The sequence below is a fragment of the Sphaerodactylus townsendi genome, linkage group LG03 (genome assembly GCF_021028975.2).
Source record: "Sphaerodactylus townsendi isolate TG3544 linkage group LG03, MPM_Stown_v2.3, whole genome shotgun sequence".
In the NCBI taxonomy this organism is placed as follows: Eukaryota; Metazoa; Chordata; class Lepidosauria; order Squamata; family Sphaerodactylidae; genus Sphaerodactylus; species Sphaerodactylus townsendi.
This window is the reverse complement of record NC_059427.1, coordinates 154,618,362-154,631,445: the sequence shown is the minus strand read 5'-3', so window position 1 is coordinate 154,631,445 and position 13,084 is coordinate 154,618,362. Positions and strand designations below refer to the sequence as shown.

At 43.0% G+C, this 13,084-nt stretch overlaps 1 protein-coding gene across 5 annotated transcripts; it reads left to right on the top strand.

Annotated features, from left to right (window-relative positions):
- The first annotated feature begins 2,108 nt into the window (after positions 1–2,108).
- HTATIP2 (HIV-1 Tat interactive protein 2) lies at positions 2,109–12,665 on the top strand. Of its 5 annotated transcripts, none has more exons than XM_048491139.1 (7): positions 2,109–2,476; positions 3,565–3,777; positions 5,354–5,461; positions 6,945–7,082; positions 7,816–7,877; positions 9,940–10,147; positions 10,187–12,665. In XM_048491139.1, exons 2-7 carry the CDS (start codon positions 3,577–3,579, stop codon positions 10,193–10,195), a joined length of 726 nt encoding a protein of 241 aa, XP_048347096.1. In that variant the 5' UTR covers positions 2,109–2,476; positions 3,565–3,576; the 3' UTR covers positions 10,196–12,665. The 5 variants fall into 5 exon arrangements, with proteins under 5 accessions (XP_048347096.1, XP_048347095.1, XP_048347097.1 ...); XM_048491138.1 differs by lacking the exon at positions 2,109–2,476 and adding an exon at positions 2,500–2,726 and having other exon boundaries at positions 9,940–10,128; positions 10,168–12,665; XM_048491137.1 differs by lacking the exon at positions 2,109–2,476 and adding an exon at positions 2,501–2,726.
- Positions 12,666–13,084: the final 419 nt, after the last annotated feature.

The following is a 13,084-nucleotide window of genomic DNA, read 5'->3' as shown; positions in this document are numbered from 1 at the left end:
GATATTTAGATCCCATTGCAGAAACAATCTATTGTCCATCATACCTCTGGGTCAGTTGGTCCTCATTGCTCTTAATGGAGGCAAGAGCAATCATCGCTCATCCACCTTTCTCACCTATATCCCCATCTTGCATTGTGCTTTTTCATGCTACTTAGACTCCCTAAGATCTAGTCACTCCATAACACTGTGAGGAATTTTTGACCGACCTCTTCTGATAGGCTGCTGCTCTATGATTGTCAGGAGTCTTGTCCTACTGAGTGCATAGTCAAGTAAGCCCTCAAAGCAGTAGCCTACATATTTCCTACCTTTTACTCTGCCCCACAGTGACTGAAGCCTGGGCAATGGTGAACAATGTAGTAATGCCAGTACCTGATAACAGGAAGGTGGAAGTGCTGGGGAATGCAGACATAAGTGCCCTAGGAAGCATTAAATAGTTGAGAGGCTTGTTCCTGGATGATGGTGAAAGTGGGTTTCCAGGGGGTACGCAAGTGAAAAAAAGGTTGGGAACCACAACTCTAGGTAAACAATTCAATTATATGCAAAAACTAGCAGCAAAGCCCATTGTGGGGGAGATGCAATGGACCCTAGCAAAGCATAGAAGTGAAAGCATCTCCCCCACAATGGCTTTAGTGGGGCTGTAGTGGCCGCGTGGCTTAGTGGTTAAATGCTTGCACTGCCACTCACACAGTCAGGAGTTCGAGCCCCCTGTGGGTCAGATATCCTGACAGCTGGCTCATGGTCAACTCAGCCAGCCATCCATTCCTTGGTCGGTAAATGAGTACCTAGCTCATAGTTAGGGGTTAAAGAATAGCCGGGGAAAGCCATGGCAAACTACCCCACAAAAACGGCTTGCCTGTAAAATCACTGCTTGCAGTGGTACCCCAGGGTCAGACACGACTAAAGGGGAAACTTTACTTTAGTGGCCCCCACCCTTTCTTGAGCACGACACTTACTAGGTTCTGGGTCTGTGACTTGGGGATGGGAGAGGTGTGGCTTGGGGTGAGGGGAGGGAGACAAGGTGAGGGGTGGGGTGGGGTGGGGGAGGATGGGACGGCTTGGAGTTGCAGGAGGATTGAATGGGAGTCTTGGGGTGGCAAATTGGGAGAGGTTGGAACAGGAGGCTTCAGATGCAGAGGGCAGAAAGATGAAGGTTCTGGTGGCGCAGGGTGGCAAGGTGAGGCTTTGGTGGGGAGGGTTGAAAGGTAAGGCCTGGGATGGGGGGGATGGTTGGAAGGTGAGTATGAGGGAGGGGGAAGATAGCAAGGTGAGGCTATGCAAATCACCACATTCACCCAAAACCGGATAGTCTTTATTGAATCAGTGAATCAGCCATAGCAACAACCATTCCATCAACCATTTCAGAAAACACAACATTTCCGGACATTTTCATTGGAAAAATTACAATATATGAGGATCATTTAAAATATCTCAAAATAAAATCTCCTTAGAATCCAAATGGCTAATGACCCTCAGTGGAGTAGTTGGTGTGGTAGTCCATCAGTCTTACATCACAATTTACTGGACAGTGCAGGGGTCCCCAAAATGGTGCCTCTGGGCTCATCAAGACCTTTTCTAATGCCTATCAGGAGTTTTAAGAAAGTGGGAGGGGGCAGTTGCCTCTTGTCCATTGGAGATTTGATTGGCTGTGCAGATTTTTAAAAATACTGTTTTAGAATGTTGTTTAGAATTAGCTCAAGAGTGGTTGAAAAAAAGAAATAGTGTGGCTATAGTGTGGCTGAAAGAAAGCAACAATACCCATGGTGGGTCAGTTGCCATCCATTATCATTGTTTCCCATTTACTGTAATTTGTATATTTGTAATTTGTATATTATGTATTTTATTGCAGATTTATTGTTTTTATCTTGTTCCCCGCCCCGAGCCCTACGAGGGAGGGCGGTTTATAAATCTAATATTAAAATAAAATAATGTTTAAAATTATTTAAGCAAGGATGGCTGGCTCCACCTCTTGCAGTAGCCATTTTGTAGCTACGCACACCACACTGTGTCAGCATTCCAAAGGTTGCCAGAAGCTCAAACACGTGAGGGATCCCTGGGATCCTGGACTTAATCATTGGTCCAGGCTGTCAGCAGCTAGCCAGAATTCTTCAGTTAGAGAGGTCTTTCATATCGCCTGCTCCTATTTTAACTAGAAACGCTGCTGATTGGACCTGGGACCATCTGCATGCATGCCAAGCAGATGTTTCACCGAGCTAAGTATGTTTCAGATACAGCAAACATTTGCAACCAGATAGATTGGTCCACACTAGAAAATCCAGTTGTGAAAAAGGGCTGCTTTCAGAATGCAATAGCAGATCATGGGCGGGCGCAGATCCTGTCTCGCCTATTTATTGCCGCAAGCCGACTACGACGAATTCCTAAAAGTACAAGTGGCAGGCGTGTTTTCCTTGCGAGTAGCGGGGACAGAGAAAGTCTGTAGTCTGCACATGCGCCCCTGGAAGCAACAGGAAGACGAAAGGTTTGTTGTCTTCTTGCCTTGGGGTTTTGCTGCTGCTGAGTCAGGAGGGGATTCACTTTTCCGCTGTCGCTATCCCAGTAGTTGCAGATCAGTGGGGTCAATGGGGCTGGTGTAGAAAAAAAGGAAGAAATCGTTACACTCCCCCCCCCCCCCCGAGTTTTAGAGCTTTTTTTCTGCTGGCGCGCTGCGTCCTTTTTACTTCCATTCTTGCTAACAACAACGTCTCCATCCAGGGATGGTTTGCTGCAAGGTCTGGCTTGGGAGGGGGAGAGAGAGAGAGATGGGATGGGGGAGAGAGAGAATGAGAGCTGCAGGAAAGGATGAGTGCAGCTGGGGACTTCAGGTTGGGGAGGAGACGATTGTTTCTGCAGGGGACAGGCGTGCCAGGTCCACCCTGGCCACCGACGGGATGTGGGGAGGGTTGAGTTCTCGATCCTGTCCGGAAAACTGAAGATTTGAGGGTGGACCGTGGAGAGGAAAAGGACCTCAGCGGGGTCCGATGCTATTATAGTCTAGAGATGTAATTCTTGAGAGTGTGCCAACGTCTTGCGGGCTGTAATGACTTACTTATATTTGCAACAAATCAGAGCCCCTCTCCCGCAATATGCCCTAATCCTCCACATGCCGTGGAACCCGCTTCTTCAAATGCACTTAGTGGGTCATCCTTATCCAGTCATTTTATGCTGCGGTTGGAAAAGAAGGAAAAGGGGGGGGGGAGAGCTGGCAAACGTGCTCAAAAAGAGCAAAAAAGGTTTCATGCTGGGAACTTGCCTATTATACAAGCAAGGGAGGATCTTCCGGGAGGCTTGATCCATAGAGGTTAAACATTAACTCTTTCACCCCCAGCTCTTGTTCCTGTTGAAAATGTGGGGCGGCTTTTAAAACAAAATGGAAATGCTGCCTCCAGCCCTACCAGGCATGTGACATCTCTTATCTCTCCCCCTCAGGTGTCCCTTTCTCCTCTAGGCTGGTTCAGGACATGAAATTAGATGGATTTATCCCAGACATTTTCACATCTGGCCAGGCTCTCAGATAATGGCTTTCTTGTTGTCTTGTGACAAGACTCTTGTTCCATCTCTCCCTTCCAGCCCCCACTCAGGATGTCTGTCCCCACACCAGAAGAACTGAAGAACCTCCAGGAGTCTTTCCGGGGAAAAAACCAAGCATGCTTCATCTTGGGCGCCTCAGGTGAGACCGGAAAGGAGCTGCTGGCTGAAGTCTTGAGGCAGCAACTGTTCTCCAAGGTGACACTCATTGGCCGGAGAAAGCTGGATTTGGAAGGGCCACACTACAGCAATGTGGTAAGAGAGTTGTGCCAACAACTGATTCTTGTGAAGAGAGATATGGCTTGGTTGTTTTTTTTAAAAGGAACTTGGCAACCATGCAGGTGGAGATTTTGCCAACTGTGATTTCGGCTTAGATTCACATAGCAATACCACTTGCCCTGAGTTCAAGGGCATAATCTGCACTTCTACCAATACGCAGGTCTGGATGGGAACTGGCTTTGTTAAAATGTGTGCCAGATTCAGTCTATGCTATGTTGCAGTTTGATTGTTTGTAGGAGCACACTACTAGGAAAGAGACTGCACTGACTAGTGTGACTGATGTTAGGCAAATGATCTATCCTTTACAGGCTGTTTTTGCTTTTAAGAAGAATTGTTGACAATGTCATTTTCTTATTTGTGACAGGATGGCTCATTCCGCACATACAGAATAATGCGCTTTCAAACTGCTTTCAGTGCTCTTTGAAGCTGTGTGGAATGGCAAAATCCACTTGCAAACAGTTGTGAAAGTGGTTTGAAAACACATTATTTTGCGTGTGCGGAAGGGGCCGATGTTATTGGTTTGGGCAAAATTCTTTCAATTGAATGTGCAGTTATACCCTCTGGATTACTGGGGTAAGGGGCATGGTGCCCCCTGCGATCTGGAAATCCACATAAACGTTTCAGCCCTGCCTTTGCACCAGAGAAGAAGTCTGAATTTATTTTTCTTTTATTTTAACTTTAAAAAAAGAAGTTGTGTATTTATGGTATTAAAAGACAAAATATATTGATATTATACAGTACTATATATACATGCCATGCATTTTTCAGTTTCCAAACTTTTTTGTGTCATCTGCTTGCCTTCACATGTCAACTGCGACTTCTGCAAAACTCCCCCCAAATTCCCATTTAATTTCTTACTCTATGGGGAAAGTCATGATGTTGAAGATAACTGTACTATTATTTAACAAGTTTTGCTACTAGAGCAAGGAAAATGAGGGCCGTTCGTTTTCAACAGGAGAGAGATAGATCAGGCTTCTATTCCTGCTATTAAACCAGGCAGTGTTTCAGTTGTCTCCAAACAGCTGTGTAAACTTCAGAAACTTCCCTGAACATACTTCTATAAGTAGAGTGGTTCTATAAGTAATTCTACAACTAATTAGAGTGGTTCTAACATCCCTATAATGTTACAATTGTCTTATAAATCTCTACTAAACTAAAGGCTTGTCTGCTTTCAGTAAATAGAGACATATCCTGATTGTAATCTTGAGGGAAGGAGCCTTTCTATGGTATGTGAATCTTTTTGGCAGAAAATATTCCTTGCATATAGAGGAGGCTGCTGGCAGCTGAACAGAGTCATCTTGATTCTTCAGGAGGAGAGCAAGTGAAAGCTTGCTCATGGTGGTTTGGGGAACCACATAATTACCTGCCCTTGGGGTGCCAAATAACACCTGTAGGTAACAGTGTTTTTTCTGCCTGACTTCTTGGATCCCACAATGAGTGAAGCCTTTAGATCAGTTTGAGGGTGGGTCTCACAGGCAGGCACATTCTGTCCTCTCTTTAACTAAGTTTTTAATTGTTTCTTCTCTGGCACACCTTGTGTCCCATCTTCCAGAGGCAAGAAATTGTTGACTTTGAGAAACTGGATGAGTTTGCTGCTGCTTTCCAAGGCCATGACGTTGGATTCTGCTGCCTGGGAACAACCAAAGCCAAAGCTGGAACGGTGAGGAATTCAGCCTAACTGGGAAGTAGGATATGCAAGAGAAGCAAAGAAAGGTGGAGGGGCTGGGGGAACCAGGAAATGCATAGAATATGGCCATTTTAGGGGAATGGGCCAGGGTGGACAGAAGGACTGCTTTCCTTCCCATTAGGTCTGAGGGTATTTCTGCACACTCCTGATTTTCTTGGCACTCAATCCACAAGTGTTCACAGTAGGTCATAACATGTTTAAGACAACATATTGTGTTATAAACTGTACTACATAATGACAACCAGTGACTGGATCCAGCAATCTACTGATAGTCACAGATATTTCAAACATTTCCCTTCTTGCAGCTGTCTTTTCCAACCCTGGGGAAACATGGTTTTCAGAATCATGGGACACATGTGGAATAATAGCCACAATAGGAGGAGGTGAAAGTATGGGGGGAACTGCTCCTTTTTTACCATTTCATCTGTTGAGCTCTGTACAGTTCCGCTATCAGGCCATACATGTCCCATGACTCAGGAAACTGAGCTTCCCAGGGTCAGAAAGGACTGCTTTAGGAAGGGGAAAGCATCGAAGATCCACAGTCCTTGCACAGGTGGATCCCTGTACTGATGGGACCTGTAGCCAACCCACTGTACTGATGGGACATGGCTTCAAATCCCCACTTGCTGTCTTTCAGCCAGTCAATACTTCCCTAACCTACCTCACTGTGTTGTTGTGAACCAAAATTGGAATAATCCAGTAAACAGATTGAAATCCTAAAACCCCCAGATTTGATTTAGAATGGGCTCATTCTTTCCAAACCTTTTTTGGAGAGCCCATTAAAATCTCAAGAAGACATGGTCTGGTCTAAATGTTCCCCTTCAGTCCTATATTGCCCCCAGCCTTACAGCCAATTGCCCACCACTGTTTACATAACAGCAAATGGGGAAAGAGAACAGTTTGAGGCCAACCTCATGTCTTCATTAGGTCAAAAGACCTTATAGATCAATAGGAGGGCCTTCTACATAAATAACTATAAAGTTGAATTTTATATGCCCAGTTAACAAAGAAAGTAAACAACAATGTGTTTATTCAACAATAGCTATCTTCTCCTCAGCTATTTGGAAAGTATTGTACCAACAATTGCAGTATTTGCATTTATTAAATGTAATAAATCTTTGCACATTCTGTATTTATTTTTAGAAGCAAAAACGAAAGAAATACATATTACTTCTTAAGTATATGCAGAGTGACATGACTAGTCTCCTTTCCTGCAAAGATATAAAACGTAGGTGAATATCTCATCAATGAACAACAATAGAGCCTTAATACGCAGACCTTTCGTTAGGTCAAAATGTCAATGTTAAACAACTCATTCTTCAAGATGAAGAGGAAGACAGAACCTTCCATTCATAGCTTTGTCTGTAGTGGGTCCCTGATTGTTCTGAGGGTCAGTATCTCATGAGGATTTCTTTCCAGTCCAAATAAATACATTTCACTCACTCCTCCTGTCCAGGCTGGGTTTCAACGAGTTGACCTTGATTATGTTCAGCATTCAGCAGAATTAGCCAAAGCTGGCGGATGCCATCATTTTATCTTACAGTCAGCTAAGGGTGCAGATGCCTCCAGCTCTTTCTTTTACCTTCGAGTTAAGGTATGTTTGAGGGATGAGATTTGGTCAGGGGTTTTTGACATCAAATAGTGGGCAAGAGAAATGTCTGGTTTCTACCTTGCTTACCATTCTGTCCCTACGTACCCAAGTTCCTCCTGTTTGTATAACTGCCACATGGAATTTTAGCAGAATGTATAGAAACCAAGCCAGCACCAGCTCTTCGTATTCGGGACTATGGCCCCTTCTGCACATGCAGAATAATGCACTTTCAATCCACTTTCAATGTACTTTGCAGCTGGATTTTACTGTGCAGAATAGCAAAATGCACTTGCAAACAATTGTGAAAGTGGATTGAAAGTGCATTATTCTGCACGTGCGGAAGGGGCCTGAGTAATGAAATAGGAGTGGGGTCAGTATCCTCACTAAAACAGTTTTGAAGACCCACTCAGAAGGTCTTGACTAGCATTGTCATGCCTTCAAAACTTTCACCAGTCACCTGTTTGGTTTATTATGCTACAATCAGTATCCTTTACCATCAGTAGCTGCTGTTGTCTCATCTTGTGTACATGGTCAGTTTCCTGATATTTGTATCAGTCTGCAGTACCATTCATTCTCCTGAGGGAGATTGTTCCAGGGGACGACTTTAGCCCCAATGAATTTATAGGTTAGCTCACTGCTCATAGCTTGTAATGTTTTAATGTGGAACCAAATGACATTTGCACTGAGTATGTTTAAGAGGTGACACCTTGTTTTTGGTTTGCTGTGTTCTCCACAGGGTGAAGCAGAGTCCAGGGTCCAAGCAGCTGGGTTTGACCGCTGCTCCATATTTAGACCAGCGTAAGTATTAACAAATGTGTATGCGGGGGTGGATGGGTGACGGCCCTTCATGACCGCAGCATAAGGGCCAGTTGCTGAGCATTTATCCTTCTGGAACGTTCAGCAGTTGGTCATTGGGATCGTCATGCTTGTTGTGTAAAAATGCTTCTGTGCATTGATTCGTTGGAAATCTGTATTGCATATGAAACTTCTCATCATACAGTAAAATAAAATGACTGTATCTTACGAGCTTGCTGATTGAAGCATTCTGACAGCCTACTCTGAGGGAGCCATCTCAAAGGCCCCTTCCGCACATGCAGAATAATGCACTTTCAGTTTACTTGAAAGTGGATTTTACTGTTCGAAGTAGCAAAATCCATTTGCAAACAATTGTGAAAGTGGATTGAAAGTGCATTTTTCTACATGTGTGGAAGGGGCCCAACTTGATCTCCAGAAGCATGTTATGCAAGTTCACTTACAGAAGGTGAATTTTCTTTAAGTATTTCTATATTTAAGTTCAGCAAAGTTGGAATAGTAAGAGTTAGATATTTTTACTTACCTGTTAGTTTTTATGCCCTAACTTGGGTAGCCCATGGTAGCCCCATCTCATCACATCTCAGAGGGAGATGTCAGGGTCAGCCTTGGTTAAACCACTAAGGAAGTCCATGGTTGCAATGCAGAAGAAGGCAGTGACTCTGTTCATCTGTTCATTTCTTGCCCCCTGTTATCTCCATAAGTCAGCAGCAACTTGGTGGCACTTTCCATTATAATGTATTTTTATCCTTCCTTCAAGGAGCTCAGAGCTGTACACATTGTTCTTCCTCCATTTTGTCCTCACAACATCCTGTGTAGTAGGTTAGTCTGAGAGAGAGTAAGCTAACCAAGATTCTTTCACAAACTTCATGGCAGAACAGGAATATGAACTGTGGTCTCCCAGATCCTAGTAGTCCCACAGTAATTACTATATAACTGTGTCTCACTTAAAAAAAACACTTTTCTAGTGATTTATATTTAAAGGGGTAAATCTAAATAAAATAGTCATAGTGAACACACACCCAGACAGTTTAATCACCCCAAAGGACGTATGTGTGTGCTACTTTAATCTGTCTGTACATTTGTCTACCTATCCTACACTTCTTCTGTAGTGCTCAAAGTGGCCTTCATTGTGATATGCAAGGTATGGATGAAAGAAAGTGACTATGGGCCACTCAAGTTAGTCTGATGGTCAACTAGATTAGAACAGAATCTTGATCTTCCTAGTCCAAATTCAACACTTCATCTAAGTGCTCTTGCTGGGCCACTTTCTCTCCATCTGTGGTCACTGTGCTTGATATTTGAGTGCCATCAGTTCTAGGACAACATAGAAATAACTATAAGGGTAGGGGCTAACTAGGGGGGGAAGGAGTTTGTAAGCCTCTCTCCTTGCAGGAGAGAAAGGGGGATATAAATCCAGCTCTTTGTCTTCTTTTCATATGCCATGTCAATTAGACTGGGCAATAGTTACCATTTTGTGGTCTGGGATAGGTATTTAGATCTTATTGGGAACAAAAATCTAATATCCCCTCCATTATATTCCTGTGTCAGTTCTCATAAAACTCACAGTTCTTAGGGTTGCTGGAAAATGCTCTGTAGTCGCTGTAGTCGCTGGTAATCAGTCTGGTGGCGTTCGGCAAACTCTGTAACTGGCATAAACCCAGGCTACGCCGTTTGCGGATATGCTATGCAAACGGCATAGCAAATTTATGCAAAAAGCATAAATTTGCAGAATTGACGCGGAGCACACCAAGGCTTCCGCCGCGACAACTAAGGAAGAAAACGGCTAAGTAATACAACCGCATTTAACTTCGAAACCGGGTGTGTGTCCAAAGGTGTTTTATTACTGTCTCCACTGTAATGTCTTGGTACTTCACAGCTATGTTGTCTGTTCTTACATTGTTCTTCTCCATACAGTTCTTCCATCTAAGAGGCCATAGCTGTAGCCCATTATTTTCCTGTACTCATTCTTATTTGGAGTGGAACTGAGAAGTACCAAATGTAAAACTGGAAGAAAGCTGCTTCTTGATTCACATCTCTTTTCCTATAGGGTGCTGCTGTGTGATCGTCAAGAGTCACGTCCTGCTGAGTGGGTAGCCCAGAAAGTTTTGGGAGCAATAGCCTACATCCACCCCACCTTTTTCTCCATCCCCACAGTGACTGTGGCTCGGGCAATGGTGAACAATGTTGTGATGCCAGGACCTGGTAACCAGAAGGTGGAAATTCTGGAGAATGCAAGATTACATGCCTTAGGAAACATTAAATAGGATAATGCAAGATTGCATGCCTTAGGAAACATTAAATAGTTGGGGGAGTTGTTGTTGGGTGATATGGGTGGTGGAAGGACCTTATCAATCCAATGCCCCAGTTTTGCTGATCTTTCCTTTTCCCTGGAGGCTCCCCCTTAAATAGTGATGTCCTCCCTATTCCCTTGAAGCCACTCTTCTGCATTTCTATGATAACCTAATTAACCACCATATTTCCTGTGGCTGCAATTTTGACTAAAATTGGTGAATTACAAAAGGATCAAACATCACTGCTATGTAAAGATCATAAAAAGTTGCCCAGCACATGGGGGATGGGAGGTGTGCCAAATATGGGACTAAAGTTATTTGGTCAGATCCACTGTAGATTTGTGCTTTTGTATAAATTTTCTGTTCACATCGTGCACTGGGTAGAACAAGACACCTAAGTGCCTGTTGCTTGAAGGTCAACTCTGGTCTTTCCTGCCAACCTTAATTGTGGCTAGAATGTATGTATTGGGAAAAGGTAGGCAGACTCATAGCAGGTGATAGAGATCTTTTCCCTGATCAGGTTTAAATACCATACTAGTAATGGAGTCTGTATGGCAGAAAAGTGCTTGGGAGAAGGAAAGATAAGAGGGGTGGAAATGCTGATTCCCATACCTACTGCCCAATTCAGATCAAGACCTGAAGGGAAGGAGGTGTTAAACCTCAGTTCTGTTTTCTCAATCTGAAATGGCCTTGGGGAAACAGGTGCTGATATGGGTACCTCAGCAGGACAAATAGCAGCCTCCTGGAGCCATTTTGATCAGTACCTCAAACTCTGGTCCCAATCCAAATTGGCCTCTATGTGCTGCTGATGTTTAGAGAAGGAGAAACATTTGGAGTTCTGTTTATGGACCTCTAAGCATCATACTTTACCCTGTTAGCTGTTTTCAAGTAAAATATTTTATCTTGAAAGCTTTGAATTGTCCAGATCTGATGTGACATTTTGTACTTGAGCTTGTAGAACCCTGCCTGTCTTCCCTTACACCAAAGTGACATCTTTAACATTATTCTATGCACCTGCCCAAAGCAACATTGTTTTGAAAAGAGGGAAATTGATGAACTATGCTTTTTCAAAATCATTCATTTGTTTTTAGGATGTAACATTTCTATGTAAAATCTCTAATATGTTGTAAGACACCTTGAATGTAGTTTCATTGCTAGATTTAGTACATTTGTTCAAAGGATGACTCCACTTACGGATGGGCGAATAAGAGAAGAATTCATTACAGTGCTGAATGTAAATATTATCACTGTTCCAAAATATTCAGTGCACTAATGTTAGGTTGGAGTCTTCATGGAAGGCAGCTTCATACAACTGTATTCTGATGATAGGGAAAAAGGGAATACTGTAGTATATATACACATAGGACTGGTATCAGAAATTAGAATTACTGAGTGCCTACTGAGGCCCAGATTCCAACAAAGGAAACCTATGCGGTAATCCTTTATGCCTGCTGCTTCTCTCTTGTGCTGTTGCTGCTGACTGGTTCACTTTGAGCAGAGCAAAAACAAGATGAAGATACAACTCTATTGAAGAGATGAGGGCAGCAGGGGGCTTCCAAGGAGAGAGGTGTTTGGAGCATCTTGCCCATGACCACAAAAACCTGAAGCCAGCACTTAATCACCATCTTCTGTGGTGATCACACAGGCATCTTTTGTGGAACACTCAGGGAAGCCATAGTGGGCTACAAGTTCCCGGTATATATTCACAGGGCAAAATTAGAAATATGCATGATTGTCATTTGTAATGAGAAACTTCTTTGTAGGGAAAAGGTTATATGTGAAATTGTCTGCAAATCAGGGAATCATGTACTTGCAAGGTGTTCTTGCGGTATGTGAACATCCCCTAGAGTACTACCTTAGCACTACCTTGGGTTTGATATTTAATACCCTAGCACTGTTGTAGTTTTGGTATTTAAGCAAGAAGTATTTCAAGGGAATTATTGTCACAAGAAAAGCTTGTATAAATGATCCAAAGCTAGATAGAATGATCAAAATGAAATAAATGCCGCTTGCTAATATTTTTCATGCTTTTTTAAATGTTAAGTTTGTGTATGACTTGGAACACCAATCCCAGTCCTCTTAGCATTTTACTTTGAAATCAATATCCATATGGCCTTGAAAGTGACTACATTCTGAAGTTCAGGTCATTTTGTTTATAACTGGATGTTACTGCTATTGGTAATGAAAGTGAAAAGGGCAAACAACCATTAAATACTCATCAAACATGTGAACAATTGAACTTTACTGACTTGCACTGAGCTTTGATCTATTAATCAAATTTCTGCTTTGTTTGTGAAATTGATTTTTAATGCCTTGATACACCGAAAGCCTCTGGATTGTCTTAAATAGCTGCAATTCCTGTGAACCGATCTATTAAATAGTTACTTAAATAGTGCCTTGTTTTTACTGTATTGATATGTTATACTTCAGTTTGTAGCTAGGTCTTGTAGACTGAAAGTAAAGCTTTTGCTGAAGAAACATATTTACTTGTTTTGGATTTTTTCTTTTTGTTTTCACACTGCTTCAAAGTCACCAGGTAATTAAAAATATATAATTTTAGCAAGGTTTCAGTTTAAGCCCAATTGAGGAGTGCCTGGCTTTTGCCTCTTCTTGTTTCTTCAATGGTAGTAGTTTGTTTTATTGTTTGCTTTTCTGTCATAATATGCCCCAGCAGGCTCAGCGTATCAATCATAACATCACTTAAAAACGAGTTGAGGTTGAAATCCTCCTGCTTTAAACATAGACCTGTTCTGCACAGGCCAAGGAGGCGGGGTCACACCGGGGTACTTGACTCTGGTGAAACCCCGGGACCATTTGCACACTTTCGTGCGAGCTAGCTTGTGACTGCCAGGGACAACGGATGTGCCTTTGCATGGAGGCATGTCCGTGACCCCTTTCCCC

Coding starts and splice junctions, on each gene's coding strand:
- HTATIP2 (XM_048491138.1), top strand. Junction 3,778..5,353: donor GGCCACACTACAGCAATGTG/GTAAGAGAGTTG, acceptor CCCATCTTCCAG/AGGCAAGAAATTGTTGACTT. Junction 10,129..10,167: donor GAAATTCTGGAGAATGCAAG/ATTACATGCCTT, acceptor GGATAATGCAAG/ATTGCATGCCTTAGGAAACA.